Source organism: Oncorhynchus kisutch, linkage group LG20 (genome assembly GCF_002021735.2).
Source record: "Oncorhynchus kisutch isolate 150728-3 linkage group LG20, Okis_V2, whole genome shotgun sequence".
Lineage (NCBI taxonomy): Eukaryota > Metazoa > Chordata > Actinopteri > Salmoniformes > Salmonidae > Oncorhynchus > Oncorhynchus kisutch.
Window position 1 is genome coordinate 25,184,212 of NC_034193.2, and position 13,980 is coordinate 25,198,191.

General features: G+C 42.6%; 1 protein-coding gene across 1 annotated transcript in view; it reads left to right on the forward strand.

The window, feature by feature from the left end:
- The window catches only part of kcnh4b (potassium voltage-gated channel, subfamily H (eag-related), member 4b), a 66,912-nt gene that overhangs the window by 11,233 nt on the left and 41,699 nt on the right, over positions 1–13,980 (forward strand). The window contains exons 2-4 of the mRNA XM_031799165.1: positions 11,208–11,441; positions 12,576–12,701; positions 12,995–13,125. Of these exons, the coding sequence (XP_031655025.1) occupies positions 11,208–11,441; positions 12,576–12,701; positions 12,995–13,125 (491 nt within the window). The remainder of the gene's footprint in view (positions 1–11,207; positions 11,442–12,575; positions 12,702–12,994; positions 13,126–13,980) is intronic.

Below are 13,980 nucleotides of genomic sequence, written 5' to 3' on the forward strand. Positions count from 1 at the left end.
TGCCAACGTTGCCACAGATTACCTGTTAAATGCAAAAGATTCTGGTACCATTGGAAAATGATTGATAACCCTAATCAGACCATTGACTACAAATGAGTTGGAGCTTTAATGTTTCTAAAATAACTAATGGTGAGATGAATGTAATTGCAGTACGAGAGAGTTGATGTCAGTGTGTGTAATTGGCATAGTTGTTAAATAGAAGGACATAATTGTATTTTTCTCAGCAGTGAGTCAACCACTATAATGAAGGCTCAGAAGCTGTCTTCTGAGCATGGAGCACAAATCCAATAACGTTGATTGTGATTATGAGCCTTGGATAATGAAACAGTATATTGTAAATACTTCATTGACAGGAAGAAAAAAAATTGAAATGAAAAACTGTCTTAACCCATTAAAATGATCATTTCATGATGATTACATATCTTCCGTTATTTTCATTACAATCTGGGACGAGCCCCCAAGTCCCCACCCCCCCAAAAAACGTTGACCGAGCACATGAACAATTGATGCAAAAGCAGCCTTGCATTGGAGAGGTTATAAAATCAACCCAAGGAAGAAGTTACCACAGTAAATACACGTGTTCGTTATCTTATCAAATATTAGGTGTGTCCACATTTACCATTTTCAAGCTTCCTTCCCCCCTCGAATGAATGACATAAATGTATGATAGAATTATCTCTATTCATTGTAGGGAACAAGTCCCGTGACGGAGCCCTATATTCCACAAGCAATGTAGGTGGATGAGTAGTCTAAAGTAAGAAGGCTGATATCTCTTGACACGCCCTAAGCTTTGATTGATGGTTCTATTGCCTGTCCGCTACTGTATTACAACTGTAAGTGACTGGAAGGAGATACCAGATGCTCTATGTCATTTATTTCAAGATCAGATGAAGCCGTAACACTAAAGGTTATCATAAAAGCACTGTACTCCTTTCCTTCGCTTTCATTTTCTTATCTTGTAGCTTTGATGTGCGATTCCTGTCCAGTCGTGAATAAGCTTATGATGTCTATCTCCAAACGACAGTATCAGCGTGTTAGGCTGCCTGGAGCAGGGGAGGCCCTCACTTCCTCTCTATGCTCCAAAGGGTCAAGGCATGAACCTCAAAGCCACTTCCAGAGGGGCCAAACAAACACACAAGCCAAACTTTCTTCATTCACAACCACAACACAGAGGGCAACTGAGTTCATTTCTCAATGCCTTTTTGGTATTTAGAATACATTTTTATGAGTGAGTCACTTGTTCACATGATCCAGATTGTCTGTATAGTTCAGAATTTGTGTAGGCCTGTTGCAATACCCTCACTGTAAAAGTTGTTCATTTTTGTTGTTGTCAGAGATGGCTTTTAATTTCTTCCTTTGAGTGGTCTTCCTTTAGAACTTTGTTTGATTCATTATGGGCAGAAGCACGATAAAATAGATGAGTAGGCTACCGCAGGCAATCAATGTTGGAAGCGCTTGCCACCGGACGCCAGAGCTTTCAAAGGCTCCGCGAACTGCTACTTGACAGAAACCCTCTGGGTGGCACAGTGCCCACGGCTGAAAGTGTGTGCGTATCTGCAGCTGTGAGTGTGTATTTCAATATGTGGGTGTGTGTATATGTTTGTGTGTGTTTATTTGTTCATGTGTGTATTTCCACAGTGTCAACTCTCCAGTCTGACCTCCCCAGTAGCTGTAGGCAGGGAGGCAGCAGTTACCTGTGGGTAGCATGGTTATGGGGCAGCTGTGAGCCGAGATAAGAGCTTGGTTCATTTCTCCCCGCACACTTTTCCTTGAAAGGCGGTAGGCAGATAAACCAAGAGGGGACAAGGCGAGCGGCGTCAGTAGATTGAACCAGGTGGCGTCATTGTTAACTGGGTGATGAATGGGGTCTGAGGGCCAGCACTAAGGGTTGAATAGAAGAGCTGCCTATGACAGCTAGTGGACAGTTGAAGTGATTGGGTTAGCTACTTCTGTCTCTTTCTGTGTGTGTGTGTGTGTGTGTGTGTGTGTGTGTGTGTGTGTGTGTGTGTGTGTGTGTGTGTGTGTGTGTGTGTGTGTGTGTGTGTGTGTGTGTGTGTGTGTGTGTGTGTGTGTGTGTGTGTGTGTGTGTGCGTCTTTGAAGCTGAGGGATGGGATAATAGATACACCATCCTCTGTGGTATTCTGCTTTAAGGATGAAGAATGTGTTGTAATACCAGGTTAGCTCCAGAGCAGACAGTCTGTTTTAGATTAAATACATTTAGCTAGATATGGTCATTTTGATTGGTTAATTGATTTTACATTGAATGATCAATTGATATTGGCATTGAGTTAACTCTGTGTTGGCCAATTGTGCAGGTCATTGCTTGCGGTGCAAATATGTTCATTCTGAACGAGACAATAACATTAACATCAGCTAATGACAAGGGAGAATGCTACGTACCCAGCTAAGCAGCGTAATTACGTGCATCACAATGCTGCTCTGAGCCTGCTCATTTTTTACTAAGGGTTGAAATGAGCTTTTGTGACATGGCCCTCGATCTGTGTGCTTTGAGTATCACATTCACATTGGCTGACTCTACATAGTCTAGCATCTCGTATGTATAAGGTGAATAGCAGTCTCTTGCTCTAAGCATAGCTCCAGCCTGTTGTTAGCTTAGCTACAGTCTGTTGTTGTTAGCATTAGCATCTAGCTCCAGTCTGTTGCTGTTAGCATTAGCACCATGCTCCAGTTTGTTAATATAATAATAATAACAACATATGACAATTATCAGACACTTTAATCCAAAGTGACTTTCAGTCATGCCTGCATGCAATTTTGTATGGGTGGCTCCAGCGGTAATCAAACCCATGATCCTGGCACTGAAAGTGCCGTGCTCTACCAACTGAGTTACACAGGACCTGTTGTTCGCATTAGCAGCTAGCTCCAGTCTGTTGCTGTAACCATTAGAATCTAGCTCCAATCTACAGTTCTGTGCCTTATAGATGTGTAATTAAATTATATAGAGGCAAGATCCTTGAAGGAAGATCTTTAAAGCTGCAATATGTAACTTTTTGGGTAACCCTGACCAAATTCACATAGAAATGTGTGTTATAGATATGTCATTCTCGTTGAAAGCAAGTCTAACAATCAGTAGATCACTTCTATGCACATTATTTATATTTTTCCAAATCTTACATTTAATTTTTTCATCTTTTATTTTCATACATGGAAAAATATTTCACAACGGTTTAGATGGTATAATGATTCTCTACACTATACTTGCTTGTTGTGTTACATAAACTATTAAAATTTTAGCAACCAGGAAATTGAGGAGTGATTTCTGCATAGTGTATTTTTTCAGAGGATTATGGCCAAGGACTGAGGCACTGTGGAACACACACAAAAACACTCACCCACACAGTCACACACACACACACACACACACACACACACACACACACACACACACACACACACACACACACACACACACACACACAATAACTGGTTGTGCCAAATTTAGCTACGATGACTCCAACCAAACGCTTCCTGTAGTTGTTGATCAGTCTCTCATGTCGCTGCGGACAAATTTTGTCCCACTCTGGCTTGCAGAACTGCTTTAACACAGCGACATTTGTGGGTTTTCAAGCATGAACTGGTCCTCTCAGTTGGGATTAAGTCTGGACTTTGACTAGGCCATTCCAAAGTTTTGACTCGTATGTCCATAGAACATTCTTCCAAGAGTCTTGTTGATCATCCAGGTGCTTCCAGGTTGCTTTTTGGCAAACTTTAGTTAACTTTTTGGATCAAATCAAATCAAATTTCATTTGTCACATACACATGGTTAGCAGATGTTAGTGCGAGTGTAGCGAAATGCTTGTGCTTCTAGTTCCGACAATGCAGTAATAACCAACAAGTAATCTAGCTAACAATTCCAAAACTACTACCTTATAGACACAAGTGTAAGGGGATAAAGAATATGTACATAAAGATATATGAATGAGTGATGGTACAGAGCGGCATAGGCAAGATACAGTAGATGGTATTGAGTGCAGTATATACATATGAGATGAGTATGTAAACAAAGTGGCATAGTTAAAGTGGCTAGTGATACATGTATTACATAAGGATGCAGTAGATGAAATAGAGTACAGTATATATGTATACATATGAGATGAATAATGTAGGGTATGTAAACATTATATTAGGTAGCATTGTTTAAAGTGGCTAGTGATATATTTTACATAATTTCCCATCGATTCCCATTATTAAAGTGGCTGGAGTTGAGTCAGTGTGTTGGCAGCAGCCACTCAATGTTAGTGGTGGCTGTTTAACAGTCTGATGGCCTTGAGATAGAAGCTGTTTTTCAGTCTCTCGGTCCCAGCTTTGATGCACCTGTACTCTCCTCGTATTCTGGATGATAGCGGGGTGAACAGGCAGTGGCTCGGGTGGTTGTTGTCCTTGATGATCTTTATGGCCTTCCTGTGACATCGGGTGGTGTAGGTGTCCTGGAGGGCAGGTAGTTTGCCCCCGGTGATGCGTTGTGCAGACCTCACTACCCTCTGGAGAGCCTTACGGTGATACAGCCCGACAGGATGCTCTTGATTGTGCATCTGTAGAAGTTTGTGAGTGCTTTTGGTGACAAGCCGAATTTCTTCAGCCTCCTGAGGTTGAAGAGGCGCTGCTGCGCCTTCTTCACGATGCTGTCTGTGTGGGTGGACCAATTCAGTTTGTCTGTGATGTGTACGCCGAGGAACTTAAAACTTACTACCCTCTCCACTAGTGTTCCATCGATGTGGATAGGGGGGTGTTCCCTCTGCTGTTTCCTGAAGTCCACAATCATCTCCTTAGTTTTGTTGACGTTGAGTGTGAGGTTATTTTCCTGACACCACACTCCGAGGGCCCTCACCTCCTCCCTGTAGGCCGTCTCGTCGTTGTTGGTAATCAAGCCTACCACTGTTGTGTCGTCCGCAAACTTGATGAGATGGGTCCCATTATGTCTGGCGAAATCCAAACACTGCATTCCACAGTAAGAACCTCATACCAACGGTCAGGCATGGTGGTGGTAGTGTGATGGTTTGGGGATGCTTTGCTGCCTCAGGACCTGGATGACTTGCCTTAATAGAAGGAACCATGAATTCTACTCTGTTTTAGAGAATTCTACAGGAGAATGTCAGTCTGTAAGCTGAAGCTGAAGCGCAGCTGGGTCATGCAGCAAGACAATGATCCAAAACACATAATCAAGTATACATGAAAATGGTTAAAAAGCAACAAACTTGTTTTGGAACGACCTAGTCAAAGTTCAGGCCTAATCCCTATTGAGATGTTGTGGCAGGACTTGAAACGAACAGTTCATGCTTGAAAACCCACAAATGTTGCTGAGTTAAAGTTCTGCGTGGAAGACTGGGCCAAAATTCCTCCACAGTGATGTGAGAGACTGACCAACAACTACAGGAATGATTTGGTTGCAGTCCTTGCAGCTAAAGGTGGCACAACCAGTTATTTAGTGTAAGGGGGCAACTACTTTTTCACACAATGGAATTGGGTGTTGCATAACTTTGTTAATTAAGAAAATGCATAAGTGTATATATTTGTGTGTTATTTGTAAACACCGTTTCCCTTTACTTAACATTAGGTTTTGGTTGAAGATCTAATTTAAGTATAAAAAAAAATCAAAAAATAGAGAGAACCAGAAAGGGGGCAAATACTTTTTCACAACACTGTATAAACACAAACACGCTCACCCTTACACACACACATACACACACATGTTTTTGTCAGTTGATGATGCACATTGTGCACTTACAGTTGAAGTCGAAAGTTTACATACACTTAGGTTGGAGTCATTAAAACTCAATTTTCAACCACTCCACAAATTTCTTGTTAACAAACTATAGTTTTGGCAAGTCGGTTAGGACATCTACTTTGTGCATGACACAAGTCATTTTTCCAACAATTGTTTAGAGAAAGATTATTTCACTTGTAATTCACTGTATCACAATTCCAGTGGGTCAGAAGTTTACATACACTAAGTGGACTGTGCCTTTAAACAGCTTGGAAAATTCCAGAAAATTATGTCATGGCTTTAGAAGATTCTGACATAATTTGAGTCAATTGGAGGTGTACCTGTGGATGTATTTCAAGGGCTACCTTCAAACTCAATGCCTCTTTGCTTGACATCATGGGAAAATCAAAAGAAATCAGCCAAGACCTCAGAAAATAACTTGTTGACCTCCACAAGTCTGGTTCATCCTTGGGAGCAATTTCCAAATGCCTGAAGGTACCACGTTCATCTGTACAAACAATAGTACGCAAGTATAAACACAATGTAACCACGCAGCCATCATATCGCTCAGGAAGGAGAGGCTTTCTGTCTCCTAGAGATGAACGCACTTTGGTGCGAGAAGTGCAAATCAATCCCAGAACAACAGCAAAGGACCTTGTGAAGATGCTGGAGGAAACAGGTACAAAAGTATCTATATCCACAGTAAAACAAGTCCTATATCGACATAACCTGAAAGGCCGCTCAGCAAGGACTACAGTTTGCAACTGCACATGGGGACAAAGATCGTTCTTTTTGTAGAAATGTCCTCTGGTCTGATGAAACAAAAATAGAACTGTTTGGCCATAATGACCATCGTTATATTTGGAGGAAAAAGGGGGAGGCTTGTAAGCCGAAAAACACCATCCCAACCGTGAAGCACAGGGGTGGCAGCATCATGTTGTGGGGGTGCTTTGCTGCAGGAGGGACTGGTGCACTTCACAAAATAGATGGCATCATGAGGGAGGAAAATGATGTGGACATATTGAAGCAACATCTCAAGACATCAGTCAGGAAGTTAAAGCTTGGTTGCAAATGGGTCTTCCGACTGGACAAATCAAATCAAATCAAATTTTATTTGTCACATACACATGGTTAGCAGATGTTAATGCGAGTGTAGCGAAATGCTTGTGCTTCTAGTTCCGACAATGCAGTAATAACGAACAAGTAATCTAACTAACAATTCCAAAAAAACTACTGTCTTATACACAGTGTAAGGGGATAAGGAATATGTACATAAGGATATATGAATGAGTGATGGTACAAAGCAGCATAGGCAAGATACAGTAGATGATATCGAGTACAGTATAACATATGAGATGAGTATGTAAACAAAGTGGCATAGTTAAAGTGGCTAGTGATACATGTATTACATAAGGATGCAGTCGATGATATAGAGTACAGTATATACATATGCATATGAGATGAATAATGTAGGGTAAGTAACATTATATAAGGTAGCATTGTTTAAAGTGGCTAGTGATATATTTACATAATTTCCCATCAATTCCCATTATTAAAGTGGCTGGAGTTGAGTCAGTGTCATTAACAGTGTGTTGGCAGCAGCCACTCAATGTTAGTGGTGGCTGTTTAACAGTCTGATGGCCTTGAGATAGAAGCTGTTTTTCAGTCTCTCGGTCCCAGCTTTGATGCACCTGTACTGACCTCGCCTTCTGGATGACAGCGGGGTGAACAGGCAGTGGCTCGGGTGGTTGATATCCTTGATGATCTTTATGGCCTTCCTGTAGCATCGGGTGGTGTAGGTGTCCTGGAGGGCAGGTAGTTTGCCCCCGGTGATGCGTTGTGCAGACCTCACTACCCTCTGGATAGCCTTACGGTTGAGGGCGGTGCAGTTGCCATACCAGGCGGTGATACACCCCGCCAGGATGCTCTCGATTGTGCATTTGTAGAAGTTTGTGAGTGCTTTTGGTGACAAGCCGAATTTCTTCAGCCTCCTGAGGTTGAAGAGGCGCTGCTGCGCCTTCTTCACGATGCTGTCTGTGTGAGTGGACCAATTCAGTTTGTCTGTGATGTGTATGCCAAGGAACTTAAAACTTGCTACCCTCTCCACTACTGTTCCATTGATGTGGATAGGGGGGTGTTCCCTCTGCTGTTTCCTGAAGTCCACAATCATCTCCTTAGTTTTGTTGACGTTGAGTGTGAGGTTATTTTCCTGACACCACACTCCGAGGGCCCTCACCTCCTCCCTGTAGGCCGTCTCGTCGTTGTTGGTAATCAAGCCTACCACTGTTGTGTCGTCCGCAAACTTGATGATTGAGTTGGAGGCGTGCGTGGCCACGCAGTCGTGGGTAAACAGGGAGTACAGGAGAGGGCTCAGAACGCACCCTTGTGGGGCCCCAGTGTTGAGGATCAGAGGGGTGGAGATGTTGCTTGGGGGAGACACTGACCCCAAGCATACTTCCAAAGTTGTGGCTTAAGGACAACAAATTCAAGGTATTGGAGTGGCCATCACAAAGCCCTGACCTCAGTCCCATAGAAAAGTTGTGGACAGAACTGAAAAAGCGTGTGCGAGCAAGGAGTCCAACAAACCTGACTCCGTTGGGGAAGCTTGTGGAAGGCTACTCAAAATGTTTGACCCAAGTTAAACAATTTAAAGGCAATGCTACCAAATACTAATTGAGTGTATGTAAACTTCTGACCCACTGGGAATGTGATGAAAGTAATAAAAGCTGGAATAAATCCCTCTCTACTATTATTCTGACATTTCACATTCTTAAAATAAAGTGGTGATCCTAACTGACCTAAGACAGGGAATTTTTACTAGGATTAAATGTCAGGAATTGTGAAAAACTGAGTTTAAATGTATTTGGCTAAGGTGTATGTAAACTTCCGACTTCAACTGTATGCTGTACTCCACTATGTTTTGGATGCTTTGTCAGTGTGCTTCTATCAGACTTCTATGGCCTAATTCCTCATTCAAACCACTGAAGAAAACCCCTCAAAATGATCTCAAACTTGTTTTTAATACACAATTAAATTAAACACATACTACACCTTGCTGATAACGAGACTCTCGGGTATGTTGTGGTGGACTGTCAATACAATTGCTTCACAGGAACCTGGTAAAATTATTTTTGTAGTGTGGCTAGCCACTGGATGGCTCTGCATGCACTGTCAGCATGCAGTCAAAGCTACAAACTACCTTTGGAGCTAACAAGTGCTCTCAAATCTGATGTCGACAGCAGATTAGTTATATTCATAATATAACTTAACTAGCTAACATACATTTGGAGAAAACAAGTTATATTAACTAGCTAGCTAGCTTTAGCAACATTGGTAGTCAATGAGAGCCAGCTAGCAAACAATACAACACAAATTATTCTGAAAATACTCCAACAGGCTCAATTCAATCTGTCACAGCTAAAGGACAACCACAATACGGGTTCACTCAATCTTTATTCTGTGCTGTGATTTTAAGGATAGGTGTGTTCAGGTCAATATCTGTGTCAATACCAATGACAACATCCACAAGAGGTGTGTGGATGGGGTGTGTGTTGGTTTTAACAGCATTGACATTCGGAGTGAAGCAGCGGTGTGGTTTTCCTGTATTTACAGTTGATTAAATTGGGGCAGTTGCATCAATGAAGAAAGTTGCAAATCCGACACTAAAGATGACAGCGCAAGTGAGCATGGTTAGTCAGTATCAGAGAATGAAAAATACATTAAAGTACAGAATAGCTCAAGATTTTGGTGCCAAGATATTCTTACACTGTGATTTATGGGGTACCCTTGACCCACTTGGGAGACAATATAGAGATACTGCTGACTAGAGTTAGTGAATGTATTCTTAGACCATATTGCATAAGCTGAAGATGTAAAGGGTTGAGTTTAGCAAAAACAAACTAGCAAAACAAACTGTAGTCTATAGGCCTACTCTGCTACATGTATATAGTGTTTGATGGTTAGGACTACAAGGTAACATGTAAAGAGTACATGGAGGCCTATAGTACTTGCTACGTTGTCAGTGTTTCTCTCTAGACCTCAGGAGTTATTGTCATTGCTTCAGTAGACGCTCATTGTTTGACACTCTTTGAACTTGTTTGGTGAGGTGCAGTTTTCTGACATTTTGTAGCTACAAAACGATAAAACATTGACAGTCAGCGTGTCCTCATAACGAACCACTTTAATCCACCAATTCAGACTCTTTCACAAAGGGCCATAAATAGCCAATCAAGTGTCAGGTTCTCAAGACACAGCTTGCCAGGAACCGTGCGCCACGAAACTTCCCTTGACTGCCGGTGTCAAGGCGGTGGATCCGGTGGTTGCTGCCTGCTTCTCTTTATGTAATTCCTCCGTGGCGGCTTTGTTGTCGCTCGCTGCACGCCCGTGAAGGCTGTCACCACTTTGAAAAATCCCCAGCGGATGGCTTCCTGACTGTCGAGGACAGGCAATTAAAGTGCTAGATTGTCTAAAGCGTGTCGTCAGCTGCTTAGCTCTCCTTCGTCGTGCTCTTGCACTCCTCCTCCGAGTGTAGCCTACTCCCTCTGGAATTTTGAGTTGCTGGTGGTGTGTGTCAAGCTTGCCTTGATTCAGTCTTTGACTTGAATGTTTTTACATTGGAAACATTGTAGCCTTCCTCCTCAGGGAACCTAGGTTACATACCTAATGGACATGTGGACCGAAAGTGTAAATCCAAATCCTGGCCCTTACTTCAACACCGAGATGTTTAAATGATGTAAATGCCAGTTATGCCAGACACAGTCAGGTGTACTGTTGCTTTTCGGGTGCCACAAACTGCTTATGGTGCACAGTTATTTTATTCTGTGGAATACGGGAGGAGAGCATGTCTGTTGCCACTGGGCACATGTGAACATATTGTTATGTGATCCCTACATCTGTACAGGAATGGGTTGATCCCCTGGGCAGAGGTATTGGTGTTTGGTAATCTGTGGTGGTAGAGCCTGCAGGCATAGCTAAATTAATAGAGGTTGTGATCCCAATAAATCTCTACTTTCTCCCAAAATGTGTACTTGCTCACTTCCTTTATTGGATTTTAAGGTAAATGACTGGTCCCTCTTGCCCATACATACAACAATCCAATGTGTTTGCAGTGAACACGTGCAGACTTGGAGAGATTATTGGAATTTTGCCATAATGTGTGAATACAGCACCAATGCTCTGCGAGACTACTATTGTACTGTTTAGGCTGACACTGTCCATGGTGCTGATGAGATGGAGAGAAGAAAAGGGGAAAAGAAAGGGGGTAGATGGAGCCCGAGGTGTGGATAGAATGAAAGGGCAAGAAGAGCATTGTTTTATGTCAGGCGGGCTGGTGTTTGGTGGTCTGCCAGGAATTGCTATCTATTAGCCAGGCATAGGCCTACCTATTACTGTAAGTCTATATAGCCCGTGCAAGAACCAAACAGTTATTTCCAAACAATCCTGATTGACAAACATTCTTGTTCTCTTCCTCAACCCCGACAGACAGCAACTTCCTGCTGGGCAACGCGCAGGGCCACCGCGGCTACCCAATCGTCTACTGCTCGGATGGCTTCTGTGAGCTGACGGGCTTCGCACGCACCGAGGTGATGCAGAAGAAGTGCAGCTGCCACTTCCTGTACGGCCACGACACCAGCGAGCACGTGGCCCAGCAGATGGAGAAGGCCCTGGAGGGACGAGAGGAGTTCCAGACTGAGGTCCACTTCTACAAGAAGAACGGTGAGAGTGAGACCGTAGAAATAGAATTATATTCTATTTAATGGGGATGTCTGTTCTAGAGATTCTATTGTGATGATTGAGTGTGCCCCACGAGCATAGACGCAGACCTGGCTTCAGCTACTATTTGAAATACTTTGAGCGTTTGCTTGGTGCGTTTGCCTGGAGTGCCATATGGGTGGGGTTTGCAGTTTGGGACTACTCTATTAGTCCATTAAACCAGGCACACTCATTCAAGCACCGATAAAGTACTTGAAATCAGCACCATACTACACACTACAACATGCACCATGCTATTGACAGAGTTCAATCTGAGCAGTTTGACCTGAGTGAAGAGTTTGGACAAGGTCAGGTCTGAATTTGGAGAGCTCAAGCTGTGACAGAGGTGAGCCTGTAACCCATGAGCGATGGAAGGAGCTAATAGCAAGCAGAGACGGAAATATGGACGAGAATCTATGCAGTAGGTTTAACAGGGCTGCCGTGTGTGTGTGTGTGTGTGTGAGTGTGTGAACATTCACTCGCCTCTGAATGACTGAATTTTAAGTAGGATTCTAAACTAATTTCTTAGAAAATTGGCAGTATTGTCCTGTGGCCCACAATAAGATGTAACGCTTGCACACAGAACACAGCACTAAGAGCTTCTCCCACCTCCGAAACAGGCTTACTATAAGCTATGTTCCCTCAACAGAGACCCAAACGTACACACGAAATGGTGTGAACCAATGTGTTGCTAATTACTGAATGGAAAGTTTGTTGATAGTCTGGGTGTCTACAGATCTAAATAAAGCAAGAGACCCTGAATTGCTACTTAATTGCTACTGAATTGCTACTTTGGCTAAACTCAGCCTTAACATTAGACATCTATTGCATGGTCCAAGGAGACCAAGAGAGCTTAGCTAGCCAACGTGAGCAATTGGTTGCAAGAGTTTTTTTTCTTCTCTTATCTGCCTTATCACTGTTATTAATGAGATGCCAGCAGTACCATTTTTAATCTTAGCAACGTCATTTTTGTTGCGGTATCATTTTCCAATCATTTATTTATTCATTACATGTGATGATGCAAGGAAGCTCATGGATCATGTCCTACATTGCTTCTTTTTTTCCCTCAAAAAATCTTTGTTTGTTTGCTTTGTTCAGGGACCTCTTTCTGGTGCCTACTGGACGTTGTGCCCATAAAGAACGAGAAGGGGGAGATGGTCCTATTCCTCTTCTCGTTCAAGGACATCACTGACACACACGGCAAAGTGCATCACAAGAAAGAAGGTAGGCCACACTTCAAAATCGCTCTCACCAAAAACTATTTTCCTTTGGTTTGGATGTGGTTTATGATTTACCACCTTTTGTCCCCTCCGCAATGTTCTCCTGTTTGTCATTATTATTATTTATTTATTATGCCGTTGGGCAGCCATTTTTGTTAACTTCAAAGATATTGTTTGAGTAGGAAAATCATATAGACACCGTAGCTGTAGACTTGTATTGTCTTGTGACATGACACAAGCATGTTAAAAAACAGATGGAAGTCGTCATGGAGGTGACTGTGTGATTGAACGTTTCAGAGGATAAGAGGCGGAGCAGGAAGAGTGGCAGCTCTCACTTCAGCGAAGCCAGGAAGCGGGGGCGGACCATGATCTACCATCTGACCAGCCAGTTCTCCAGAGGTGGCAAGAGAGAGGTCAACCTGGGCAGTGTGAGTACTGGGACCCCTCTATTCATTCTTCTATTGGTACATTGGGTTGATTAGCTGATTCCTGATTGGTTAATTGGTTTACATACGTGCGTTATGCTTTCATGAAAATATTCTCCATAAGTTTGTTGACGGCTAAAATGGCTTCTCTCTTCATCTGGGATAATTATTGAGCAAGGTACAACAATCATTCAAACTTTAACCAAATTCATAACGGTCATTTTTAAGTTCATATACTCAAACTTATCCCAAAGATAAATGGGTATTTCAAATACCCAATAAAACTAATATGGGTGAAGTTCAAAGCCTCTTAATAACTGTTTGGGCTTTCAAATACCCAATAAAACTAATATGGGTGAAGTTCAAAGCCTCTTAATAACTGTTTGGGCTCAATAAATAACTAACAAAAGACAGGTTCTACATCATACAGTTCCGCTGGTGTGGTCTAACATCCATTTCCACTGGTGTGGTCTAACATCCATTTCCACTGGTGTGGTCTAACATCCATTTCCACTGGTGTGGTCTAACATCCATTTCCACTGGTGTGGTCTAACATCCATTTCCACTGGTGTGGTCTAACATCCATTTCCACTGGTGTGTTCTAACATCCATTTCCACTGGTGTGTTCTAACATCCATTTCCACTGGTGCGGTCTAACATCCATTTCCACTGGTGTCATCCATTTCCACTGGTGTCGTCTAACATGAAACTCCATTTCTCCCTCCTCTGCAGGTTGAAACTGGAGTCACAGCATTAAAATGGCTAAATCTTAGCCTCCCAGCCATGGTTTCCGGGCAGTTTCTAAGGAATAGAGTCACTGGCATTGTGGATTAGGGGTCAGAGTGGAAACTGATTACA